At 41.5% G+C, this 26330-nt stretch overlaps 2 protein-coding genes across 4 annotated transcripts in view; one reads left to right on the top strand and one right to left on the bottom strand.

The window, feature by feature from the left end:
* The window catches only part of CPM (carboxypeptidase M), a 33931-nt gene extending 28570 nt beyond the window's left edge, over positions 1–5361 (top strand). The window contains exons 5-9 of the mRNA XM_054062622.1: positions 1084–1268; positions 1512–1682; positions 2533–2685; positions 3719–3867; positions 4680–5361. Of these exons, the coding sequence (XP_053918597.1) occupies positions 1084–1268; positions 1512–1682; positions 2533–2685; positions 3719–3867; positions 4680–4913 (892 nt within the window). The 3' untranslated portion in view covers positions 4914–5361. The remainder of the gene's footprint in view (positions 1–1083; positions 1269–1511; positions 1683–2532; positions 2686–3718; positions 3868–4679) is intronic.
* Positions 5362–5547: 186 nt separating this feature from the next.
* On the bottom strand, positions 5548–25033 carry MDM2 (MDM2 proto-oncogene). Of its 3 annotated transcripts, none has more exons than XM_054062592.1 (11): positions 24878–25033; positions 24249–24321; positions 21204–21278; positions 20693–20826; positions 20484–20533; positions 19125–19192; positions 18881–18974; positions 16237–16397; positions 15074–15229; positions 13480–13557; positions 5548–11995 (listed from the first exon to the last, which is right to left on the bottom strand). In XM_054062592.1, exons 2-11 carry the CDS (start codon positions 24315–24317, stop codon positions 11426–11428), a joined length of 1455 nt encoding a protein of 484 aa, XP_053918567.1. In that variant the 5' UTR covers positions 24318–24321; positions 24878–25033; the 3' UTR covers positions 5548–11425. The 3 variants fall into 3 exon arrangements, with proteins under 3 accessions (XP_053918567.1, XP_053918576.1, XP_053918585.1); XM_054062601.1 differs by having other exon boundaries at positions 16237–16394; XM_054062610.1 differs by lacking the exon at positions 24878–25033 and adding an exon at positions 24563–24657.
* Positions 25034–26330: the final 1297 nt, after the last annotated feature.

The following is a 26330-nucleotide window of genomic DNA, read 5'->3' as shown; positions in this document are numbered from 1 at the left end:
CTCCATAACCCTTCTTAATGAGAAAAAGGTCTGTCTATGCTTGTTGAATGGACTTACAGAAACGCGCTCAAAGAGCATGTTGAGTGCAGATCTAGTAAGTGGGAAGAGTTATGTGAGCAGAGCCAGCTATCACAGGTGCTGTCATAATAGTAGTACTAGGGAAAGAACTTACACAGAAGGAAATGTTATCTGGCAAAGATTCCATCCTGTGATACTCCTGCATTCTTTAATGTAACTATTGCAAAGACCAGAAAGGGGAGTTTACCAGGCTAGAAGAGAGAAGAAAAGAAGAGAGTGAGAGAATGGAAAGAAATGCCCAAGGGACAAAGTTCTAGGGACCTAGAAGTTCTCTTGGATCACTGGCCATGAAGACTTCAGAAGCAAGTGAAAAGGTAGTGTAGGTAGTTTAGTTCTCTACAGTAACTGATGTAGGCCCTGCTTTTTCTTAGGAAAGAAATGTGTTCCTCAGCAAACAGAGAGGACTTTTTTGAAGGGTGTTATTTTTCATCCCCTCGCTGTGAAATAGATAGAATTAACTGTGTTTAAAAATCAGTACAACTGATGCTGAATGCCCTCTCTATGCTTGTACTGATCTGCCTGAGTGAAAAGGGAAGAAAACTTTTGCACAGGTTGGACTTTCAGGTACAGAGAGAAGAGAACACATCCTGTGTTTCAGTCAATTTTTTTGCTCTGTGTCTGGAGTGATAGCAGTACAAGGGACACAGACATCCGGTGGTTGCTTCGGTCTTCTATACTGGTAGGAAAAACATGTGCAGAAGGACAACATCCTCCTTATCTGGCTTATGTTTTTCTAATTCACGTATGTGTAGGTGTGTGCATGCTATGTGTACATTAAATATTTTTCACTATTTCCACTTGAAATACCATAGAAAAAATGTGTCCTATGAAAATTCCAGTGCTGCCAGAAAGCAAACTAGAGTCCATCTTGAGAAGATTTGCAGTGCTCATCTTGCGTGTTTCCTGAAGACACTGACACGCCACAGATCTTAAGTACTGGGAGGCTGGTGATGTGCAAGCGTCTGTAGGAAAAACAGTAATGGGAATGTCTTCTCTCTTTCTAAGGTTCAATAAGAACGGAGAAGATCTGAACAGAAATTTTCCTGATGCCTTTGAAAATAACAACGCTACCATTCAGCCGGAGACTCGAGCAGTAATGAACTGGATCAAAAATGAAACGTTTGTTCTCTCAGCAAACTTGCACGGGGGTGCGCTGGTTGCCAGTTACACCTTTGATAATGGTAACTCAGGTAAGCCAGTAAGGCATTCTCTACTGCACAGCTGATTTGGTTTAAGAACACGGGCTAACAACATTTATAAGGATTCCTTCAAGGTTTTTCCAGCTTTTGAGCTGGGGTGGGTAGACTTTGATAAGCACCATCAAAATTCACTGGCTGATATGGCTGTTTGTGAGACGTTTATCCTGTATGTAAGCCAGCACTGGATGTTTTACCAGTAATGAGAGTTACACGATGACTGTCTTTATCCTGCAGTTACCGGCTCTTTGCAAGGCTATAGCAGGTCTCCAGATGACGATGTCTTTATTCATTTGGCAAAAACCTACTCCTACAACCATGCCAGGATGCACAAAGGGATTGGGTGTGACAACAGACAGACCTTTTCAGAAGGCATTACCAACGGGTATTCCTGGTACCGGCTGGAAGGTGAGAATGTCAGCAATATTTTTTTCAGCTGCTTCAGTTACGGTATTCTCATTTTCTCCTGCTGTCTTCGATGATGAAAGGGTTTTGCCCAGAGTAGAGCGTTGATGAGGGGAGTAAGCAAACACGTTGATGTGGATTCTCTGAGAAGGACATAGGTGTTTGCAGACTCTCCCAATCAGCAGTTACACAAGTGAATGAAGCACTCGCTGCTCTGTAGCTGCTTCTGTGCCCTTTCTTAAGGCCTGCACAGCTGTACAGATTAAACACACACACACGTATGCAAGCAGTGGTGTGGCACTGAGGTTTGACCCTTCAGAAAGCAAACTAATCTTCTGTTCATGTATCGTCCTTTTTTTAATGCTTCATTACTGAAATAAATACTTCCATTACTGTTTACGCGCAGCCTGTTAGAACATGGATGGGTCCTGTGTAATGTGGCACTGCGTGTTGCCTTCATAGTCTGAATTCAAAGGCTTAAAAGGCTCTTAGCATGGCTTTAGCACGGGCTAACTCTATGCCAGCCTGCGAATTCATCTGTCCCTGTTTAGTTGGGAGTGCTTGAATGAATTTAAGTCAAAGATCCACCCTTCCTCAGCCATAATAATCATCATTTCTGAAACCCCACTGTGCTTTAGAGAACAACACTCTACATGTAACTGGCGTAATTAAGTTGGTTTTCCACAGGAGGCCGTAAATAAGAGTGCGGCATTAAGGAATCATTTATCTGATTTACTTTTCTAACAGGTGTGGTGCGAGTACTAACATTTTAACTCTCCTGTTTTAATTCTGGTTGAATTGAAATTGGTGCTTCTCTGCAGCTGAACACGTTTTGTTTTATTTCAATTTTTAGGTGGAATGCAAGATTACAACTATGTGTGGGGACAGTGTTTTGAAATTACGTTGGAGCTGTCATGCTGTAAATATCCTCCAGAAGACCAGCTGGAAAAGTTCTGGAGAGACAACAAAGTTGCTCTGATTGAATATATAAAACAAGTACACCTAGGTGGGTATGCAGAAGCGGAACGGAGCTAAAACTGATTCCAGGCTGGAAGGCAAACAGGAACTCTTTAGCAGCCTGGGTCAGCATCAGAGCTCACAGGTGAAGAGCTCTGGCGTGAACTCGGGAGCTATAGCTTTCAAGGGAGGATCTGAACAGGGAGTACTGCAAGGTGAGGCGTGGGCAAGGGAGGAGAACTTACAGGTGTGTCAGGTGTGGGCAATGCGCAGTGCAGGGGTGCAGAGGGCTTAAAATGCGCTGGGGCAGGAGCATGGGACAGGTCTCTGCGGCCATCTTACCACACACCCCGTGGGGAGTCCGCTTTTCTGTCCGCTTTGGGACAGTCATTCATTTTGGATGTCTCTAAAGGTGCGCACAGTGTTGTGTGGGTCTTTATCGCTTGGATTTTGTATTTTTGTAAGGTGTTTCTAGGTGTGATCCTGACTTCACAGGTGGAAGAGAAAGCTGCTGCTTAGTGGAACAGTGGTACTTTACACTCGGCTGAAGGATTTGCAGAAATCTGTTGCTTATCTTGTATTTTGTTGCCCAAAACATCTGACTGCTGTTTTATCTTCGCTTAACGCCTTGGAGGTGGTGGGTGAGAATTTAGGGAAACTAATTCCTAGCAGATGTTGTTGGTATTCTGCCATTGGAAGTACTCAATAAGAGGCTGACTTGTTTTAAACCTTTTTTTAAAGGAGCAAAAAAAAAAACCCAAATGAATATTGAAGATTGAAGCCCTTGGGTAAAAGACACACACGATCTGTATATGTGATGCTTTCAGCAGATGAGATTTAGAAGCAGAGATTACAGTGCTGCTTTCTAACAATGTGAGGGTAGATTTATTAACAACAACAAAAGATTTTTGGTTTTAAGCCTCTTCAGTAACTTAGAAGTGACTCCTGATACTATCGGATGTGCTCGAAGTCAGCAAAACAGCCTTGGAGTGCATCCAGGAACAAATACTCTGACTTTTTTTGAGAAGGTGGCTCACCACAGATACAGGTTTTGATCTTTCTTTCCTCTTCCTTTTTCATAGGTGTCAAAGGTCAAGTTACCGATGGGAATGGGAATCCTATTCCCAATGCCATTGTGGAAGCCCAAGGAAGACCTCATGTCTGCCCTTATCGAACAAATCAACAAGGGGAGTACTTTCTTCTCCTTTTGCCTGGGACCTATGAGATCAATGTAAGTGGGCAGCATTACTACATTGTTTGTTTCTAATTGCGTTGAGTTGTTGGTTGAGCACAGTGACTGCATCCTTCAAGGCAATGAGCAGAATTTGCTCGAGTCATACACAGGAGCTGTAAAGATACCTTAGCGGATTTAAAAGAAAATAATACTTTAAAACAGGACAGAGCAGAATGGGAATCTTTTGATGCAGTAAGATCTTGAGTCCCCAGAGTGTCTAGAGACAAGGACTTTTCTGACCTGGATGGCGGAGCCAGCTGGGATGAGTGTCTGGACCAGCGTGACACTAGCGTGAGATGTTTGAAACAAACTGCAGAGCTCCTGAAGTGTGAGGATGTGGAAGCTGGGAACCACAGAGCCCCAGGCAGCGACAGGCTGGCAACACCATCAGTGACAGTTATTTCCCTCCACTTCTCCATGGAGGCTCTCAGTAGCTGGTATTAGAAACCATCCATGCGGTGTGGGCTCTGCCTTCAATCAGCCAAGGGCTTACGCTTAAGCGTAATTGCAGAATTCCCCCTCTAGTACAGTGTGCGGTGCCCTCTTGTTCTAAATAAATATTCTGTTACTATCTCGGTTTTTGGGGCGATTTTTTTTTGCTATTATGTGAACAGTTTTCTCTCATCCCCATGTTCTCAAGTTTATGTTTAGAACTCCTCATGGTTGGACTCAGTGATCTGAGGTCTTTTCCAACCTAGTGATTCTATCATTCTACACATTGAAAGTGTAAGGCAGCACTTGAGATGATTGTTTCACAGCTGAACTCAATGTTTCAAACCAAGTAAGAAATCTTCCATGTTTGTTCCTAGGCGACTGTACCAGGATTTAAATCAATGGTGAAGACAGTAGAAATACCTGACAATACTGGTAACTTCAGTGCTTTGAAACAAGACTTCTCCTTCTCGGAGGTCTCCTTCCAATCAAGAGCTGCTTCATGTCCCAAAACACCGCTCTACCAAGAGTTTGAACGGTCTTCAGCTGCAGTAAAAGCAACTCCACATGTCTTGGCTTTAATAACCATTGTGCTTGTAATTTTCAAATAAAGCCAGGAATGACATCAGATGGCAAGGCAAAATCCTCCTGCTCAAATGTGGCTTTTCGGACAAGGAATTGTATATGCAAAAGAATGTATGTTTTTATAAACCGAATTCTCAGATTCACAGTTTACTCTATTTTGTAAAATACTGGCTCAACGGTCAAATGTTTTACTTCCATTATAATAGCCTGTGATATTTTTCTACATAAATATTTTACTCTCAAGAAATTCTGTCCAGCCTGCGGAGACGACTGCGGAGTTTTGATGCAGAAAATACAAACACCTTCTGAAAAATTTGCCCGAGTTTAAAAAAAAAGTCAAGGATTGTACTGCAACCGTTTCATGTAAACTCAGGTTCCTCATTGCGCCAACAGCCAAAGTGCCACACAACTGTAAGTAATTCAAGCCTAATTTTTCATAATAAAGCCACTGCTGTAAATGAGGAATGGTATTTTTACATATTTTTTCTTACCTGGAGAGATGAGACTGCTCAGGGCTGAAATAAGGTAAAGATCAGTAACACAGACATGTTGTAGAACAAGAGAATGGTGTTCCCCTAAGACAGAGCTACTGAAAGCAATGTGGGAACTGTCATCGACAGTTCATCAAATCACTGACATGAAAACAAGAGGACCAAGGTATATATAAACAAATCTTTATTTAAAGCTTTTAAGTGGAACACACTATTTAGTTTCCTCTGAAAAGGAAAAACTGAAAACCAAGTGACAAACACAATACACGTGAAAAATCGTGTCATAAATGGATCTACGTTCTGTGTGATTAGAGTGAATATTTGTGTTTTTATGGTTACGGAGTGTGGTGGTACATGCAGGGGCTCACTAGAAGGGACACAGCCTGGCAAGTCCTTGAAAGTGCGATCATGTAGGAGCAATGGCAAAATTGCATAGTTATTTAAATTTCCTATAAACCAGTCTGTTTAATTCATTTACAATTGGACTTGATGATCTCAAAGGTCTTTTCCAACGTGGGAATTCTATGATTCCAGCTACATGTAGTCAGACAGCAAAGTAAGGCAACATTTTGGTCGCTTAGGTACTATGTGATCACCACATTGACGGCTGCTAATTGAGCTCAAAACCAAGAACTGTCCTTTGAAAGTCAAACAGTCAAGTTAAAGCAACCTCTGCTCGAAGGGGGAGAAAACACTGACAGATTTTACACATGGAACATACACACACGACAGAGAGGCACTCATCCCTTCAGGCTTTCAGTGCATCTGTGATAAATAATAAACAAGCACACTTCAGTTAAAAATCAGCTTTTCACACTGAGGAAGTGCAAGCCATTGGTAGAAGATACCTTTTTTAAGTGGAGAGGTTGTTGCGTTTTGCTTTACGTTGCTTGTGTAACCTTACAACAACTCACTCCAGGTAAGACTTCGACTCAGATATGGACGGACTGGAAAAGTTCAGTTGGTCGGGTAGGTAAACCCTCTGCGAGAGACCCATGCCTGCCAGCCGGGAGAGCCCATGCTCTAGCGAAGCGCTGGCCCACAAGAGGGAGCTGGAAGTACCAAGCGCAGGAGGTGAATTAAGAGTACAAACCTCCTACATAACGTGCTTTGTAAGCACACGGGTGACCCTACAGCCACTCAGAGCCTGCATCCACATGCCAGTGCCGTGAACGGTCGAGGGCTCAGAAGAGCTGTGGATGCTGCCTCTCTGTGAGTCTGACACATGCACACACATTCCCTGCTCTTTCTCATAAGAAAGCACCACAAGAGCAAATGTCCCTTCAGGCTGAATGCTGCACAACAAAATGACAGATCTTCCTGGGATAACCACTGTGCCACCATCTACGTGGCAAGTCAGCGTGCTGAATAAATTAACTGCTTTAAAATTAAAAGCTCTACCTCTAAAGCTACGCCCTAACAGAACAGCAACTTCAGATTAAGATAGGGAAGTCTTCACTCCTATTTGAATCCCATGTGTTCATTTCCGTCGATTCAGTTTTATTATAATTGTAATAATTTTCTAATCCCTTTTCTGCAAGGACACAATTTTCTGGAACAATTATTGATGCTTTCTGTAAGGATGAGGATTTATTTCCCTTGTATTCGTCTTTAAGGGGAAAAATCTCCCTGAATTCTTGCATACGGCCTCATACCCACACAGATGTTTCAGAGACAGCAGCATTTAAACAAATTCACAACAAACAGAATTCAGTGGTTGAATCGTACCACGCTGTCAGAATAAACCTCAGGCTTTAATCAATAAACACTTTGTAGCACTTTTACCTTTCCCAAATCAACCTGCTCACCCAAGCGGCAGCCGCAGCCTCCTGAGCAACACAACACAACACCCATTTCATCCAGGGCACCCAGCAATAACACCAACAACCAGCATTCAGGGGGTGCTGCTCCACAGAAAGCGTAATGTTCAATATAATCAGCGATCCAGCTACATCTGTTTCGGCTGTGCAAGTTTTTTTGAGCAGCAGACTTTGTAATCAACAAATCTTAAGTGAAGACTCTGTACTAAAGGTTCTGAAGTATTTTAATATCCAACACTTCTGGCCATTGTGAGAGATGTCAAGACACTGAAACAAAGCAATTTTGCCATCTGCCTTGAATGCTTCACTTTGGTCCTTGGGTCAAGAGTTGAATTTCAACACTAATAAATGGCTACAGAGTGAGAAAAATCAGATTTAATAGAATAGGTTTATTTTACTTCATAAGAAATAATAAATGCAAGTTCTTGTAGCATTTGTATGTAGCTGCCTTACGTGCACAAAGGAACAGGCAGCTATTGAAACTGGGTACTGTCACATTCCCTCAGCACCAGGCCATCCCTCCAGCTTTCCTGACCTCGTGTTCAAAGGCAAAAGCAATTACCACCCACTGCAAATTAACACTGACACCCCTAACTACTGTACCCCATCTTTCAGGCCATCCCCTCTGAAGTTACCAGCACAATGAAGCAGTCCGTTAGCTTCCTGCCTCTACTCTGAGATGCAAAAGCATTCCCCAAGGTAAACAAACACCATCAAAACACATTCACCTTGCTGATACCGCACCAGCCTCCCTCTCTATTTGTCATTCAGGATCAACACAGAACTTGGTTTTAGGGAAGGAAAAAGGAAAACGAAGTCATGAATCTTCCTACGCACCCCTTAATCTGAATAAGAGTACTTCTCTTTTTTAATGCTACAATTTCTTAAATATTTGTCTCATGGCTTTTATTTACTTGGGATACGTATTTCTGTATCTACACACGTACCAATACACTAGGTCAATAAATTAGAGCTCAAGACATTAACTGTAAGCAGAATATTTACAAACTGCAATAAATTAAAGATTAAAGTGTGTGCAGTATTAAATAAGGTTCTCAAAGATCTCACCAAGTAAGATCAATCAACTTCTGTACTGAAGTTTAGCCAAATCTTGTGCCACTTCCAGAGGCCAGAAATGCATTTACAGGGCAGAGAGCACAGGGTGATAAGCCCCAGGCCAATGAGCACTCACCCCACAGGTACCAAGCACATGCCAGGGTGACGGCGTGGAGACGGACCCTCAGATTTCAGTTGTTCAGGCTGAATTCTTGGCCTAGGCTGTGGCTGCAACATCAAGTATGTGGCCCCCAAGCCCAGGCGCCCACTGGCGTGCCAGCATCTCCTATAGGAACTGAATAGACATGGATACACATCACTCCCTTACTCGTCAGGTATGCCTGGGGGAGGGGGACGGCAAACAAGCCAACCTTAAAGTTTTACTAGAAGTTGTTAAGAATATTAAGCCAGGAAATATAATTCAAAATAAAGACTCACTCTGACACAGTAGTTTGGCTATGGATGCAGAAAACAAAACTACCGATTTCCTTAGCATTCCCTTACTATTCTCCACAACAGAAAATGTGCCAAGGAAGTAGTTTTAGATAATAAAAGGGAAAATTCATTATGCTGTATGCTCCCACTTCATCTTTTGCCAAAACAGAAAGCATTGCTGGGAGATGAAATTGGTTTTAAAGAAAAATCCCAAAGATAAGTGATCATAACTAGCAAGGACTGTCACTCTGTACCTGAAGTTTTTGTTTTGGTTTTTTTTCAAATAAAGAGATGACTTACAGGGACTGACAGGAAGAGAACACCAAGAGTGGGATGGTACAGTGTGCCCCAGCAGGAACTAGGCAGGAACAGCTGCTCCCCAAAACCACGGCTACACAGCCATCAAGGCAAAGCAGACAGTGTAACAGGTAAAATCTTTTAGAGTACAGTCCCATGTTACCAGTGCTCCTCCTGAATACATGCCTACAATTCCAGACCCAATCTGACTGCTGGTTGGTTCTGACCTGCAGATGTAATGGAAGAGCCTTAGCAAGCTCCACTGCATTAAAGTTTATAAAATAAAAAAAAAAAATAATAATAATAAATAGGAAGCAGTGTAGCTACAGGCAGGCAGTCACCTGTCAGAAGCATCTCCACTTGTAAATAGCTGCCTAAAGGGCTTCTGTCTCAGGCTGAAGGATGATCAAATCCCATGAAAGGTTTCTGCTGACCAAGAAGACTTCCAGCCACCTGCACTCACTTTACAAACTGCAAGGGGCAAGAAATTTGCAAACAAGAATCTGAAGAAATGCACACAGCTGGGGTTCATGCTTTGGTTCAGTTAAGATGACTTATGGTAAAACTTCAGAAACACCAGTACTTTTTAGCAGCATTTTTCAAAAATCAGCTCAAATGTACAAACACAACGTGACCAATCCTGGTAATTCAGTCTTTACCTATGAAGGTATTTCTTTGCAGGCAAGTAACAACCCAGTGTTTACTGAGTCTCTCCTGTACAGCTGTGTGTCCTTCTCCCAGGTACTTCCTCGTCTTCCAGGCGTTTGCAGCCATGTTTTACAAATAGCTTATACTAGAGCAACTATTTCAGCTCTGACATGAAGGTAATTACAACAGTCGAAGTCTTTACATTAACACACAGGCATCAACAGTTTTGTACTGGTGTTGTTTAACCTCGGCCTAACAGCACAATTCCTGTATTTCGGCTATATTTCCACTGTGGCACTCAATCCCTTCACTACTTCTTTGGCATTCTCTATTGGACAAATGATCAGCAACTACCTGTACAACAAAAAGGTGCTAAAAACATACAATATCTCTTGTAATCTTATTTTAAGATTTTGTTAAGAATAATCATATTTAAAGATTATTTAAATATAACTCACTGGTACAGAAACTGCCCACCTGAATAACAGCTCATCTAAGTAATCTAACTATAGCCTAAAGATACCCAAGCTTAGAAAAAATATACTCATGCTAATTTCTCTAAACACAGAACTGAATCCGTTAGTAAACTCCTTAATAAACTTACCTAAGTTTCACAGAGTTTTGACAAAGTACAGCAAGGAAACAAGAGCTAAAAGCAGTGGAAGGACAGGTCCAATGAGACCACTTTTGAGTTGGCCAAACAACAGGTTTTCAGAATTCTTGCAATAAAGACAAAACCAGTGTAAGTTGGAAAGACTACTGAATTTAAAAAAAAGTCTCTGTGAACTAGAACTACACAGCTTCTTTGTTTCTGCAGAGGAAGGCAGACTTTTTTTTCCTTAATTATACTTTCTCTAGCAAACATAGTGACCAAGCTGCAACCTAAACTGCTTAAGTTAAAAACAAGTGCAGGAAAAGAATACAATTGTCCCCTAGTATTGCCTGACTGGATATTCCATTGCATCTCCTTCATTTATCTTGCCTGTTCCAAATCTTTTCTCACTCTGCTAAAACAATAATCGGGATAGTACAGTCCTCCAAACCTATAAAGCATTTTGAAAGCCAGTTTCTCAGTACATTTAAGAGATAACTTTAAGACTGAACTTGAATCAATGACTTCTCAGGGCACACACAGCCCTGAGATGCACACTACACAAATACAAGACACACAACAGTCTTCTTTATTTCCAAAACCTTAAATGGTTTTCTATTGGCTCTTTCCCTACCTCCTGGCAAGCTCTCCCTCATAATTTGGTTACTGGGAGGAATTAAAGTTCTGACAATAAGGGAGACAAGATTCTATTAATTTACTTTATTGACTTTTTCAGAGGGCTCTGGTGGAGCCTGGGGGCTCTGGTGGAGCCTGGTGTCTTCACCAGGCAACACTGGAATCTGGAGAATCTTCTATCTTCTTAAGAGGAGGAACTCACATTAACAAGCCCTTCAATATGCCTCTCCTCTCATAATCATAGATTTTTGGGTTTTAATGTATGTATTTAATCCAGCAAAAATAATGTCACTAACCTGGGTGGAACATAAAACACTTGGGAGAGGCAGGTAGTTTACCGGAATCAGTTCTTTCTATTGACAGGGATTTAAACTCTTCAAGTTGACTTGTGAATATTAAGCTAACTCTGTAACAACTCCAGTGCATTGATTTCAGCAATCACTTTTTACACCAAGTGCAAAGAGACTCAAAATACCCATTTTCCAATAAGCATACAAAAATAGTTTCTTACTCTCTTAACCAGTTTATGAAGTTTCTTTTGTTGTTTGCCAGTCAACACTCACCTAACTAAAATAAGTTAGTACAATCATTTGTATGGGCTGTCTGCACACCGGACAGGGTTTGTTCCTCTTCTTCAGTTTCCTTGCACACGTGAAACATGACATAAGGTGTCCTGTTTTGCCATGTACTATGCAACCATTCTTAGGCCTGCTCTGACAAATGACACAGGGCTCTATGCTGGTAACAGGCAGACTGGATTCTATGCTTTCCTCTTTGTCTTGTGTTTCTCTTTTCTCAGGTTCCTTATAGTCCTCCTGACTGCTACAAAACATGCTACTAGATGTTGACGGCTGAGAATAATCTTCACTTTCCTGGGACTCAGAAATTTGTGCTGCTTTATCCTCATTCTCCTCCAAAGCTGGTTCTTTATCCTCAATCATTTTCACTTTCTTGCAGTCAGGAACATCAAAACCTTCTTCAGACTCCAGGGGGAGGGAACTTTCCAGTTTGCTCTTTACAGATTTATCACTCTTTTCATCCGGAAGCCAGTCTTCACGCAGGGCCCAGCATCTGTGGCAATGTCGTGGAAGCGGAGGATTCATTTCGCTACATTCTGGACACTTCCAATAATCCTTTAGTAAATTAAAGGTTGGAACAGCTTAAGCTACTTGTAACACAACTTCAGTATTCAGAGATCATAAACAATTTATTACTGCCAAAATAGTAGTTATCTTGAGCTACTGATCTGTTTATAACTTAGAAATTCCATTCAGTGTTCGGCCCCATTTTACAGTTCTAGATTAAATAGTTTTTGATTTTAAAAAGACTCTAATTTCCCTTCTATTTACAGTAATTTGTAAAATAAAAGTAGAGGCAGAAGAATCATTTACTATTTCTTATGTAAAACTGAAGAATCCAGACCACAAAAGTCTTCACGAAACCTTATGAAAAACTTATTCCTGATAAAACAGTCACCATACCCATCGCTTTCAACAACTGACTTGCAAAATGGAAGCTCTTCAAGGGACGTTTAACCTGCTAAGCTGTTGGTGTGCAAAACGGCCGGGTGAGGGCACTCCGACACAGCGGTAGCGCTGAGCGGCTCACATCGGCCATTTGAAAAATGCACCACTGACTCGGAAGCTGCTCCCCACGCTGCACTGAAAATACGCCACTTGTCTCAATAAAAACATGCTTCATTCTTAAGGACAAAGACCCTTTTAAGAAATAATCCACGCCACAAAGGGAATGAGAACCAAACCAACCCAAAAGTTATTTAAAAGATTCAAACTCAAACTACAGATTTTGGGTTGAGTCCTAAATAACATCAGTGACATTGAAAGGTTCAGAGGCCAATTTTAATACCTAAAAATAGACACCTTTTTCCACAAATAAGCAGCACTATGTTTTTAGATGGTGTTTTACACCAACAAACAAGTCCCTCAGTCTCAGCAAGGGACTGCAACATTTCAGACAGTTTTAGACGACAGCTTTGTTCAAGCTTCAATTGCAAAACGCAAGTATAAATAAAAAAGTATTGCTGCTTTTTAATTCCAGTGTGTGCTTTTTTCCACGTCTGCATACGTTGCCTCAACATCCCCAAATTTCTTCCCACACTTCAAGAATGGTCTCGCAGAATTTAGAAAAAGCCTCAGAATCTACTGATTTTACAGTACCGTTCTGAAAACAAGTTTGCCTTCACATCTACATTGCTACGGATCCTCCATTCAGGCTGTACAATAAAACTAGAGATTATGGTTTATAGGAAGGCTTTTAAACATACATAACTGTAGGAATTTATTTTACATTTTGTGCAAAAACTCAGATTTAGGCTCCAAATGAATTTCCTTCCATTAAGTCAGTGAAACCCTAAGTTAGTATTTTTTTTAATGGATTAGAAGTTTACCAGGCTTGGGGGTATTTTTTAAATATCAAGGTTTCTTAATAGTCATGTGTTCAGTAATTAAAATAGTCTTGGAATCTTCAAGCATACAAGAAAAATTTGATTTAATTAAAAAAAAAAACAAAAAAAAATATCACTGGTAACCACAGAATTCATCTCTACTCCTTGATCTACTCTGTTTGCCTAACTTTGCCAGTCACGCCTTTTACTCACAGCTAGAGAAATCTCTGGATCTTCATCAAATGAATCAGCATCACTGTCTTCATCCTGGTAAATAGTCAGCTGATATACCTGGTTTAAATAAAAGTATCGGTGTAATTGGGTTTTGGCATTCAATCAAAAATCTGACAGATTTTTCATTTGATAGATTTTCTGACAAACTTTTAGTCAAATGTAATAAACAGCACACATACATTAATTTATATCTGCAAGTAACTCCACAAAACCTGACAACTGGTTTGGGGGAAAATTCTGTTCACACTTGTAATTACGACACTGTTCAAAGAAAAATGTAGACTAGACAGAAGCTACCATTTTCAGTAGCAGAGGTCTTCCTTCCCTCTGCTCAGCACTAGTGAGGCTGCGCCTCGAACACTGCGTCCACCTCCGGGCTCCCGACCGCAAGAGAGAGATGGAGCTACTGGACAGAGTCCAGGTAAGGGCCACAAAGATGATTAAGGGACTGGAGGACCTCTCATACAGGGAAAGGCTAAGTGGGCTGGGACTGTTCAGTCCGGAGGAGAGAAAGCTCGGGGGGGATCTTATCAATGTGTATGAATAACTGAAAGGAGGGTCTAAAAGCAGGCTGAGTCAGGCTCTTTTTCAGTGGTGCCCAGTAAAAGCACAACAGGCACAAATATCAACACATGAGATTCTTTCTGATCAGAAGACACTTTTTTATTGTGAGGGAAACCAAGCACTGGCACAGACTGTCCTATGAAGGTTCCACCCTTGGAAACATTAAAAAGTCATCTGGACATGGCCCTGGGCAATCAGCTCCACGAGAGTGGGGGGGGCTGGATAAAATGACCTCCAGAGGCTCCTTCCAACTCCAGCCGTTCTGCAACTCTCAACATCACCGCTGGGGCAGGAGCACACCTCAGTCCCTTCTTCCTTCAAATCCTTGTCTTATCTCAGGGTGCAGCCCCACAGCACTATAACTCGAGGTACCTCAGTACAGCCAGTTCCATTCAGCCTTTTAAGTACCACAATTATGCATACCTGGCGAATTCTGCCTCTGGTACTTTGAACAATCTTTCTATGAGTTGATTCTCCTCTTTGAAGTAACATAAAACTAACCCAGAAAAAATAATTTCTCAACTTCATTCCTGATATTCCAGTTATCTAAATCTCCTGAAACTTATGATAATCAAAATTTGACCATCTTCTTACCTCCTAACAAGAATTTCTAAAATTGTGTTTCAGCATCTCTAAGAAACATTTGTATTCATGGAGGCAAATGATTCAGAAATACCCCTTTGTAAACAGTTACTAGGAAAGTCTGCCATTGATTCCAACAGCCAGTGAGTGAAGTTAGACACACTTCCCCATACCATCAAGAGTCTGTTTCAGAGACTATGGAGCCATAGCACCATTCTGGTTACTGTTCTGGTCACTGCCAGGTGGGTTGGTAATACTGATCCAAATGAATAGGCACGTAATTTGATTTAATGAACAACTTGGAGCAGTTTGTCACAATAGCAAACACAGTTCTGTTGGAACCTCAACATGAATTATTCCTTTAAGTTTGCTTCCCCCTCTCTAGACGCTCAAGTCAAAAAAACCCTCAAACAAAACAAATATGTACCTCATCATCTTCATCTGTGAGCTCCTGTCCTTCTTCATTATGGTTGTAATCTTCTGAATAAATAGACTCAACTTCAAACTCTACACTGAACTGGTCAGAAACAGAACTGTGGTCAAACCAATCAGAGTTTTCACTTAATGAACTAGCATCAAGATCCTGAAAAGAAACAAAGAGAAAGAAACTACACATTGAAACCTCACCAGTCCATCATTCGCTCTCACTAGTCCATATCCATAATTCTTAAGACAGCTCATAAGATAAACCTGAACTACTTAGTATAATTAGCTGTGGAGGTAATGAGACCAGCTGCTGTAGGCATAATATCTTTTATGAGACAAATAAATTATATGTCGTAAAAATAAAACTACATCTGAAAGCCTTTTGTCAGCTCTGTAATAGAGGCTGCAGCCAACCTACAGCCAGCTTCAAGACTACTGCTACTATTTCGCAAAGGTTCTCCTAAAAGGTGAAAGGAAAGATGCAAGATGCTGTATTTTGGCTGTGTCGTATTTGCTATTCTCATGAACTCTGTAAACCAAAACTAGAAAGTGTGCCTAAACAACTATAAAATATCAAAAGGGAAGACACAGTACTAGTTCTGTCAATTCAGAATACACTATGTGACTAGGGATACTATTAGTTTTAGCTTTTCATGATGTAGCCTAACCACGGATATTTTGCCTCAGTGTTTGCTGAAAATAGCAATTAAAAAAAAAAAGAAAAAAAATCACTAGAGGCTTAGAAAATTAATACAATGTATCACCAGGGCACTATGACCTGCAGCTGTACTGTAACTACCAGATGCCCAGAAGCACCAACTATTCTGAATTACAGAACATCCATGACTGCTCTTCTTCTCTCAGCATTCTGAGAAATACTTAATTTAAAACACTATATCCAGCCTTTTTTTCAATACTGTGCCAAGCAGTAAGAATCTGTTTTTCAAAGAATACTCAGAGTTAATATTTTAAAAAATTTCTCTTCAGCTTTGTCCACAGATCTTTGAAAGATCCCACTCCACCCAAACACCAACTTTTCTTCCAGCACCTTTTCTTTGCTCAGACACCACTGAAGGAACTGCTGCTTTTAATAAGGAACATAACATTTTTGCACTTGTGGTATCTGCAAAATTTGTACCACAAAAATATATTATTTTGACTTACAGGAATGGAAAGAGAATCTGTTGAATCACTGCTATTGCTTCTTTCACGGCACAGACCACTGACTACACACCATGAGAGGCTTTCATCAAACGTCAACGAAATGCTGTCTGACTTGTGGCGTTTTCTTCTGTCGCTATGCAGATCATCTGAAGAATTTTCTTCTGGGCACATTCAAGAATTTGCATTATTCCAAAAACATCTATGCAATGTGCACTTTTGAATGTTCTTAACAGAAGCTTGAAGCGGTATTTACTTATACAGTAATTTAAGTAAAGTCATTTGGTATTATTTTATGGGGGAGAAAAGACACCAAAAACCTTTTTAGAACACAGGAACATTGAGAAGCACAAAAAGTTTAAAATATTCTGGAAACCCATGTTTCAGGGGCGGGTTTTCCCCACTTGTCCCATCAGTACAGCTTGTAAATAGCAGTCTCCACATGCAGGAAAAAATTGCAAATTTGGAAGCATTTTTACTCCCCTCACACATGATAAATTATATCCCTCCTAATTTTAAGGAATGACAGTCAGTAGACAGAAAGGCACTTTCAGAGGGCTTCTTAGTCCACCACAGGATTTGCAAGGAGACAGAGCAACTGTCTCCCATGTCACATGAATACCAAGGACCTCACGCTAGGCAAGGTAAGTTCAGGTTCTAGTTTCAGATATCTCAATATATTTATCAGTTAATAGCTGCACCACATGCAATTTTATTTACTCAACTGGATTTTTGTAACAAACTTATGCATTTCACCAGACATTAGCATGAAAATCTTCAGAGCATACTGTGTAAAAATTGAATTGAAACTCTGAAAAGCGTTGCTTTAAGCTATGCTTATTAAATATGCTTGCTATGAAGGCAAAAAGACAATGGTTTTTAAATACATCATGTTTTGAAACAACCACCTACAGCAGTATAATGAGTAAGGGGACAGCATTTTGGGAGTAGGCAAGTCAAAATTCAGCTTGATTGATTTTTAAGCTTTCGCTAAGAAATGATTTTACTTAAAAAGGCGTTGCAAAGTCAGTATGCAAGCACAGTGGAGTGAAAAATCCCCAAGAGGCCTGACAACTTGGCTCAGCAAACCTCACTAAGAGCCTGCTGCCCGCCTACAGGTGCCTTCTGCACCCACCCTCTATGGCCCAGCTTCTCCCTTGCCTCACAAAACACATCCTGACAATCCACAAGTCTTCAAGTGTTGAATCTTTCATTGTAAAAGAAAAGAGAACAAAACACTTGTACATACTTTGAGACTTCTCTTACTTTCCCTTGGTGCTTCTTGGCTCAGCCCCTTTCTTTTCTTTTTTCGCCCTGTGAGCCCCACCAAATTTGGTGCCCCCAGGCCCAAGGGTTGCTCCTGTCCATCGTTGTCCTCATTTAGTTGTCATGGCTCCATGCCGTACTGATACTGTATCACCACAAGGTTTCTATACACTATATAAACGGCTCCAAGGGAGCCACTACCATCCCAATTTAACAAGAATAGTGGTTTAAAAGGAAGATTTCCTATAAATTAGAAAAAAAGTGTATATAAAAACACTATATTAAAAGAACTTTTAAGGTTGTAACAAACTAATAAATGGATGCAAAGGCAAAGTTAATAATCAAACCTACAATAAGTAAGCACAACACAGGACCTTATGAGTTCCAGGTCATGCCTAAATATTACAGGTTATGATGTATAACTGAGACTTTCCATCCTTTCATCAGTTTGCTACAACATTAAAATGTCCTTTTAATTTAGTGCAAACCGCTCAGAAACACAGCACAGTTTTGGACTGACTAATATGACAGTGGCCTATAGTGAACACAAAAAAGTGCTACAAGAAAGCCGAGGAACTGAAAAATGTTCCTGAGCAACCAAAGACACAAGGCTGTTATTTATCTATGTTAACTATGCAGCAACATAAGACTGTTATCACTGCCCAAGTAATTACAACCACCAAGTCATGAGGTAACAAATTCCACAGAACAGTACTTAGAAGGTAGAGAACACTCCCATTGAAAGATTTAAAGTCACTCTGGTTTATGTGACCAGTTTGTTATTTACTAATTATTGCAAGAAACATTCCACATTTTGAAAAATGTATTTGCTGGTGGTTACTGAATAACCACAGTAAAGAGAAAGAGGAGACAAATACGATGCTTAAGTCACCAGACTTTTAAAAAGCCCCTAATGAACGGTAAGGAATCTAAATATATCCAAAACCACCCCACGTTGCTACCAGACCTTTGATGTCTCAGCCACCAGTCGAAATCCAATGAAAACTGCTTTAGAGAGCAAACAGAATGTAAAATTTTGTGGCTGTCTACAGAGGGATCTGAAATGAGTTTGACTACATTCGTCTATTGCAAATAAAAGTGTCCTTACGAAGATAATTAAGTCCTGCTGATGTGAACAAGATGTCTGTGGAACAAGTTATTCCATCATCTTATTCACAGTTCTAGAGATCCAAACTGTAATATGACATTGGAGCAATGCAAGGAATCATGTATTTCTAGACTGAACATTTTGTTTTACATAAGCACAGAAACACGAACAGTATTTGTCAGGATCTTTCTAAGTTAGTAAGGCAACAGAATACACCTTTTTTTCCTAAGTGGCCATGCTAGTGAAAGCTTTGCAGCATAAATCTGCACATACCAGACTCACTGTGTGTTCTTCTCCTAGAAGATGTAGTTGGCCGAGAAGTCACATTTGATGAAGTCTGCTTCTCTTCTAACTCCTGTATAGATTCCTGGTTAACAGAAATACTGAATAAGCCTGAGCACGAATATGAGGTAAAAGGCTGGAAACAACTAAGGGCAGTCAAACCATTGATGCTATCACGCAAAATTAAATACAATTTACATCTCAGAACACTTATTTGAAACAAAAAAAAATTCACCTTTAGACTATTTTCTTCTTCAAGCTGAAATCTGGCATCATCCTCTGGTGTGTCAGCATGCCTAGAGTCTGGAACCAACCAACCAAACAAAAAAAACCCGTTAATACAGCAGAGCAGGAAAAAGTCACTTTAAGACTGAAAAACATGAGAGTAAAACAATGCAGAGAAGTTAATTGCACAGATCACTTATACAGTGAAGAACTTGCAATCCAGACATATTGAAAAAAAATAACCCTGTTCCCTTGCTTTTCAGGTGTGTGCAGCGCTTCCCTGTAATACTACTGAAGTAGGAAAATGGGGAGGAAGAAGAAATCTCGACCACAGAGTACCTCAGAACTTTATTATAAGTGCCTTCAAATGAAGGCCGTGTATTAGCAGGGATGCTACAGATAGGAAAGAATATAGGCAGGAAATATTTTTTCATTCTTCCTCTCTGAAGTAAATTTTACTAGCTATCATCTTATGGGAACACGAAATAAAAAGACATTAAATACAAGAACAATTAACTGTTGTTAATTACATATGGCTACTAACAGACAGATTCTGAATTAATAAGCTATCTTTCAAGAAAAGAATCTGAGAGAGAATTTAAGTTTGCAACCTTCATAATAAGGAATAATAAAGAGTGCGCATTTCCTATCTTCAGCAGCTGAACATTCGCTTTCAGAGAGAATCAGAAACAAAGGATGACTTAGTATGGACTTAGAAGCCAACTTACAAGACAGCTTCCACTGTTTAACTTCTGGTTCACTCCTTGTATTAGCCAAAAGTTACAGCTATACTGACCATTTTCACACTGTAGGAAAGATGACTGTAGGTACCAATCCTCCATTTAGGGAATGGCTATCCACAGTTACCACAAAACTGCTTTTTGAAGTATATAGACTTTCTAAAAGAGGACTCACTGTAGCTGAGGGTGATCAGCTCTAAATGTCCTATACATTCAGTTTCAAAAATTAAACTAAAGAAAGAATAAAAGGCATTCATCCTGACTTCACTGGTGACACAAGTTCAAAAGCTAATTTTTTACATTAAAACTCTTTATGCTGTTGAGTCTTTCTCTGTAGTGAATGTAACCAAATGACTACTTTTTCAATATAGTTCTCTTTGTGTTAAGCTTTGATTGTGCTTGTTCTCCTTGTCTGAGAAAATTACCAAAAAATGCTGATTTTTTTTTTTTCCTTCCCTCAGGAGAGTGTTGTTTGCGTTGATTCAGTATTGATGATCACTCTGGACAGCAGTGTGTAAAGCCAAATAGCTAATTAAGGAGAGATTGATACTATCTGATCCCTACATGTAAGACTGCATGTAAGGCGCATTTTTCTAACTACTTTCTCAGGTCCTCCCGAACTAGCTTACCTTGTTGACTGACCGCTATCAGATTCCTGGAAATCATTGAATATAGTCTCCTTAGATGGGGATAAAGAAAGAGATATTGCAAGTTAGCTACATGTAATTATAAAAGAGAGCTTACCATCCTTGAAGATTAAAAGAACTAAAAAAGGCCATACGCATTATGTTCTTCACCATTTCACAACCAGACTCCAGAAAAAAAAATCCCATTTTACCTGTGTTCTTTTACTGAAAAGCTTGTTACTCCAAATAAATCCCCCAGGAGATCATTTGCACAGTGTACAATATGTTGCTGTTTTTCATCATATAACTGTTTAGACATAATATATTGTCCAAGATAGAATATTACCTGTAAAATAAATGACATACACAAACACTAAATACCGAGTTTCTGCTGTTTCAAGTTTAAGAGAAAGCACATTCAATTCATTGAGATTTGTTCTTCTCACGTTGATTGCATAAAACTCCCTTTGAACTGTGATTTTCATTGAACTGTGATTTTCAACTATCATTCCTCAAACGCTTAGCAATTCTACCGACCACTTTTGTTCACATTTTGAGAAACTTGCTAAACACCACCCAAGAAGTCATCAAAAAGAGAACAATAAGTCTCTTGTCTCACTGGCTTCCAGATAAGGTGTGAACTATGCTGCCCACCATTCACCCCAAAAAACCCAATCTATCTGTATCCGCTGTAATCTGCCCTTACTGATTAAAAGTTCTCACCTCCTTCATAGTAAATGTGTCCTTTTCTGCACCAGCTAACTTTAACAACCTCAATAACAGGGGCTTTGGTCTTACCTGTGTGGGGAACAAAAACAGTAAGCATCAATTATTCGCCAAGCAAAACACTTTTTATACAGGTCGACTTTCTCCCTCTGAATCGATCTGATACACAAACACACAATAACATTAAAACCTACCCACATCCAACTTTTTTGCTTTACAAAGTTAAACTTAAAATAACTTGAACCCAATAACCCTAAACTTCTCACATACTGTACATCTTATCTCAAAAAAGTTTCATTGGTACACAGAGATTACTCTATTTGAGCTACAGAATTCATTTGGTGGTCCAAGTTCAGGGCTGGGTCCTGGGGAATTCAGGTTGACTCCTTCGGGGATTACAGTGACTCCCGAATGGGAGGGAGGCAAACATACCTTTATGACTGACTATCTGCCAGGTCCAGACTGCAAGTCAAAGCAAAGCTCTAGTCCACCCCTTTCCCAGTCTCTTCCAGTTGATACAGAAAATGCTGGCAAGTAAAACTTTTTAAGACTCATTTTGGGGTTTTAGAAAGCATGCATCCTTTATCAGTGCTGGCAACATGAGGGAATGACCTCCATCGATCATATTCAACGAGACAGAGGCTAGTTACAGAATTCATTTCCCTCTTACATGCATATGTATTATAAATTTTACAGGAAATCTTATGCATATTCTGTTACTTTGCAAGGTCTAATTCTAATGTCATGAAACTTTACAACAGTCAAAACTCTTGCTAACTTGGAGCTGGCTCCAGCTCTCTGCTTGACCTTGGCTTTAAGATAGATAAAAGCTCCAAACAGAGGCGATTACAGAAGAGACATCTTTTCAGCACATATCATACACATACTGTGTATCACACAGTACATTATCTTTCACACAATTCATTATCTTTTTCAATTAAAGAAGTGTCTGAAAAACACCGTTTTAAAGAAAACATGCTATCAGAGGGACATTCTGTCTAATTTTCAAAACCCACAACTGCCTAGACAAAACTTAACTGTACTTTAGCTTAAATGAAAATATTCCACTTTGAAATATTTCACATATTGTATCAATGTGACAGTTTCTGGGGCTTCAGTTTTGATTTGCCAGCTGGCTGAAGACTTTTTTCACCCCTAAGTCTGCAACGGCGTCCCTATTCTAGCAGAGTTATATCTACTACCAGTCTGTGACAATATCCAAGATAAGGAAGAGTCAAAAAAATACAATAAAAAATTAAAAATAATTTTCCTCTTCCTGCCCCCCTCCACCTTCTGGACAAAGCTCCACACACAGCACTGCCAGTATCAGCTGCTCTCTACAACTACCTGAAAGGAGGTTATGGAGAGGAGGGAGCTGGCCTTTTCTCCCAAGTGACAGGAGACAGGACAAGGGGGAATGGCCTCAAGCTCTGCCAGGGGAGGTTCAGGCTTGACATCAGGAAAAAATTTTTCACGGAAAGGGTCATTGGGCACTGGAATAGGCTGCCCAGGGAGGTGGTTGAGTCACCTTCCCTGGAGGTGTTTAAGGGAGGAGTGGATGAGGTGCTGAGGGGCATGGTTTAGGGAGTGTTAAGGAATGGTTGGACCCAGTGGGTCTTCCAGGTCTTCCAACCTAGTGACTCTATGATTCTACCAGTGCAGGAGATGAGAAAAGCTGCAGGGGCTGTCACCACTGCAAAGACAATGCCTGTGGTACCCCTGACAGTTACCAGTGCAATACATTCTAGTATTGCCACTTTAACAGCAGCACAATCAGTCTAAGAACATGCTAATTTTAGCTAAGCTAACATATTCTGCAAAATAAGAAAAAAATATTATAGAAAAGAAACATTTTATAGGAAAGCATGAATAAAATATCATGAGACAAGAAATAAATGCTTAAGGGAAGGAGGGTAACTTTCCTATATGCCTTTTCAAACAGCTGCTAAAATCAACTTTTAGTGTGTTGCCAAGAGATCAGTTGCAAGATTCACACATACAAGCTTGTGGACAATGTTAGATAGATATCTCTTCACCCCTCCCTAAATGCTGAATTATTTAAAGCACGCGGCAAATATTAGTTTCATAAAGGAAGCAAACAGTAACTTATTGAACTACTAGTGACAGCTGAGCAAAGGAAGGCAAAGCAGTTTCAAATCTCAGAATCTGCAACTAGACTCATAGGTTCAGATAGTTTTACTCCCCAGCCTCTCCCTCTCTCCCTTACTCCTCCAAGAAGCTCTTCTGCCACAGAGATCTGACAGCAGATAATAGCATCATATCATCATGACTTAAAAAAACAAGCAGCAAGCAAAAAAAAAAAAAAAAAAAAAAAATCAACTTTGGACAGACTACTGGGCTGTTACTTCACTTTTTTCAAGTTCTGCTATCAGCCTACACTTTTAACTTCTACGAGAAAAATAATCTAGTTCAACTGCCACTATACAGAGGCAGCTTTTAACTGGCACCTCAGTATAAGACACAGGCTTCCATCCTCAGGAAAACTTAAGCAGAACGCTAGGACAGTACAACTGTCACTGTGTCATCGAAAGCCTGGACATGTAAAGCCATAAACAGAAAGGACGGCTCTTACTACAACTTCCATACGAATTCCAGTAGAAGAAAATGTGAAATTAAAAAAAAATCTTCAGTTTTAATAACAAGATTACTTCACAAACCGTGCAGGTTTTGCACAGCCGAGATTTTCCCCAACTCCTCAGTTATGAGCCGTTAAAAATTTTCACCACAAAGTATTTACTATGATCAAATCGGACCACAAGATATTTTCTATTAGAAGAAAACAACCAGATCATTAAAGGTCTCCGAGAAACAGAGCAGACCTAAACCATCACCCTCAGCTCTCAGACACCAAACAGACACGCTTCCTTCACCAGTACAGGGTGAAGAAAGCCCGTCTTCCCCGCATTTCTTGGCTCCCCTCTCACCGCCGCACGCTGAGCAAAGCCTTCCTTTCTAAATTAACAGAGAAAAACCCTGAAAAAAAAGCATGAAAAACCCGCGCGCCCAGTCAGAGGTACCGACCAGCGCCTCTCGTTCCGAAGCGGTGACAGCGGAGGCGTCCGTGAGGGAGGACATCTCGGTATTGCACATTTGCCTGCGATTTAAGAGGAGAACAACCTCACAACGCGGAACCCGGCAGCGGAACCCGGGTCCCCCCCTGGGGGCAGCCGCTACCTCGGCTCCCTGGAGGGGAGTGAAAGCCGGTATTTCCGGGGAAAGGGAAGGGGGTGCAAGCTGGTACCCCGGGGAAAGGGAGGGGGGTCCAAGCCGGTACCCCCGAGGAAAGGGAGGGGTGAAAGCCGGTACTCCTAGAGGGGGGATGGGGTAGTCGATACCTCAGGAGGTGCAGCCGCTACCCCGGGGGGAGCAGCCGGTACCCCTGGAAGATGGGGGGTGCAGCCGGTGCCCCGGGGAGGGGATGGAGCAGCCGGTCCGAGCCGTATATATAGCGCCGCCCGGCAGGCAAGTCGGGGCTTGGCCCCAGCCCGACAAGCCCGAGCATGACCCGCGCGGCCGGCGCTGCCCGGGGCTGAGTCACCCGCGGGGGGGCGGCCTAGACAACGCGTCCCCGCGCCGCTCCCCACCCCCCGGCCCCGAGCGAGAACCCCGCTCAGCCCCCGCCCCCGAGCGAGCCGGCATCCCCTACGCACCGCCAGCCCCGCCGCTCTGCTGCCCGGCCCGCCGCGGCCCTTGCCGCGGCCCCTACCGCGGCGTGGCGCCCCGCGGCGCCATCGTGACCGCCATCGTGACCGCCATTTTGGAACCCGCCTGGTCCGCCAAGCGCCCCCTCGGGGCCAGGGGCGGCGCGCGCCTCCCTCCTCTCGCCTTCCCGCCAAGCGCCCCCTCGCGGCCAGGGGAGGCAGCGCGCGCTCCTCGGGGCGGGGGGATGAACCGCGGTGGGGCTCATGGGAGGAGTATCTGCTCATACAACAACTGGAATATTTTGATTTAAGCTCAAGTAGAGTTCAGTTGATCCCAGTAACTGTGTTTTTTGGAAGTTAGACAGGGTGTACCTCTGATACCATGGATTTTTTTTTTAATAGCCTGTTCTATAGCGTGTTTTTTCCAATACTGTTTTTCCAGACACCGTTATGTCTCATGGTCAGTGCAGTCTGTGCTGAACAGATGCGTCTTCTTCTATAAGCACCTCTGTCTTTCCCCATCTCGAATGCAAGGTCAGGGAGAGAGCTGGAGCCAGCTCCAAATGAGCAAGAGATTGGACTGTTGTAAAGATCATAATAACATTAAAATGAGTCCTTGGGAAGTAATAGAATGTGCATAAGATTGTCAGAAGAGATGGTGAGCAAGAAATGGCCACAAGTGTTAAGCCTCTGGAGCAGGAGTGCAGAACATTTAATAGCCAGCAAGCCATGGGCCTGAGAAGAATAAACAGTGCTGGCGGAAACAAGAAGGCATGAAAACAATACCAGTGGTCACAAGGAGGTTGGAATGAGAAAAACATACCTTGGAAATTTTTATGAGGGACTTATAGGAGCAGTGTTGACATTTTTAGTAAGGTATAAATATGAGCTTGTAAAAATAAACTAAGCTTGAAACGAAAGCTGAGTCCATGCGTGTTAATACACCACGTAAGATTTCTGGGAAAATTTATACCCATGCATGTAAGCGGGAAATACATCCCGTCCCAGCTCTTGTCTCACTGCACAGGATTGATGGAGATTGCTCCCACATGTTGTCCAGCCCTGATAAAGGATGCTTGCTTCCTAAAACTGAAAAGAGGAAGTCTTAAGAGAGCTTATTTGTTGGCATTTTCTGTATCAGGGAACCAACAGGGCTGACAGACAAACAGGCGCTGTGAGCCCCGTGCTGGGGCTGTGGGAAGCAGCACTGCTCAGCCTACACCTTGCCAGAGGCTTTTTCTTGTCTCCTCTGAGCTCTTCGTCTTCATGTCCGTTGTTCCTTTTACCCTCTCCTAACTGTGTTTATGGCCACTCCATGAAAACTGTGTGGTCTCACAGTAAACAAAACATGTTAAGACAAGAAATTATGGGAGAGAGTCCAGCAGAGAGAGACCAAGATAGTGAGAAGGCTGGAGCGTCTCTCTTACAAGGAAAGGCTGAGAGCCCCGTGTCTGTTCAGCCT

Source organism: Cuculus canorus, chromosome 1 (genome assembly GCF_017976375.1).
Source record: "Cuculus canorus isolate bCucCan1 chromosome 1, bCucCan1.pri, whole genome shotgun sequence".
NCBI lineage: Eukaryota > Metazoa > Chordata > Aves > Cuculiformes > Cuculidae > Cuculus > Cuculus canorus.
Note: the sequence above shows the minus strand (reverse complement) of the source record. Positions and strands in the feature narration are given on the sequence as shown.

Coding starts and splice junctions, on each gene's coding strand:
- MDM2 (XM_054062592.1), bottom strand. CDS start 24,317: ATGTGCAATACCGAGATGTCCTCCCTCACGGACGCCTCCGCTGTCACC. Junction 20,534..20,692: donor TTTTCAGTAAAAGAACACAG/GTAAAATGGGAT, acceptor TCCCCATCTAAG/GAGACTATATTCAATGATTT. Junction 19,193..20,483: donor GATAGCGGTCAGTCAACAAG/GTAAGCTAGTTC, acceptor GGTTGGTTCCAG/ACTCTAGGCATGCTGACACA.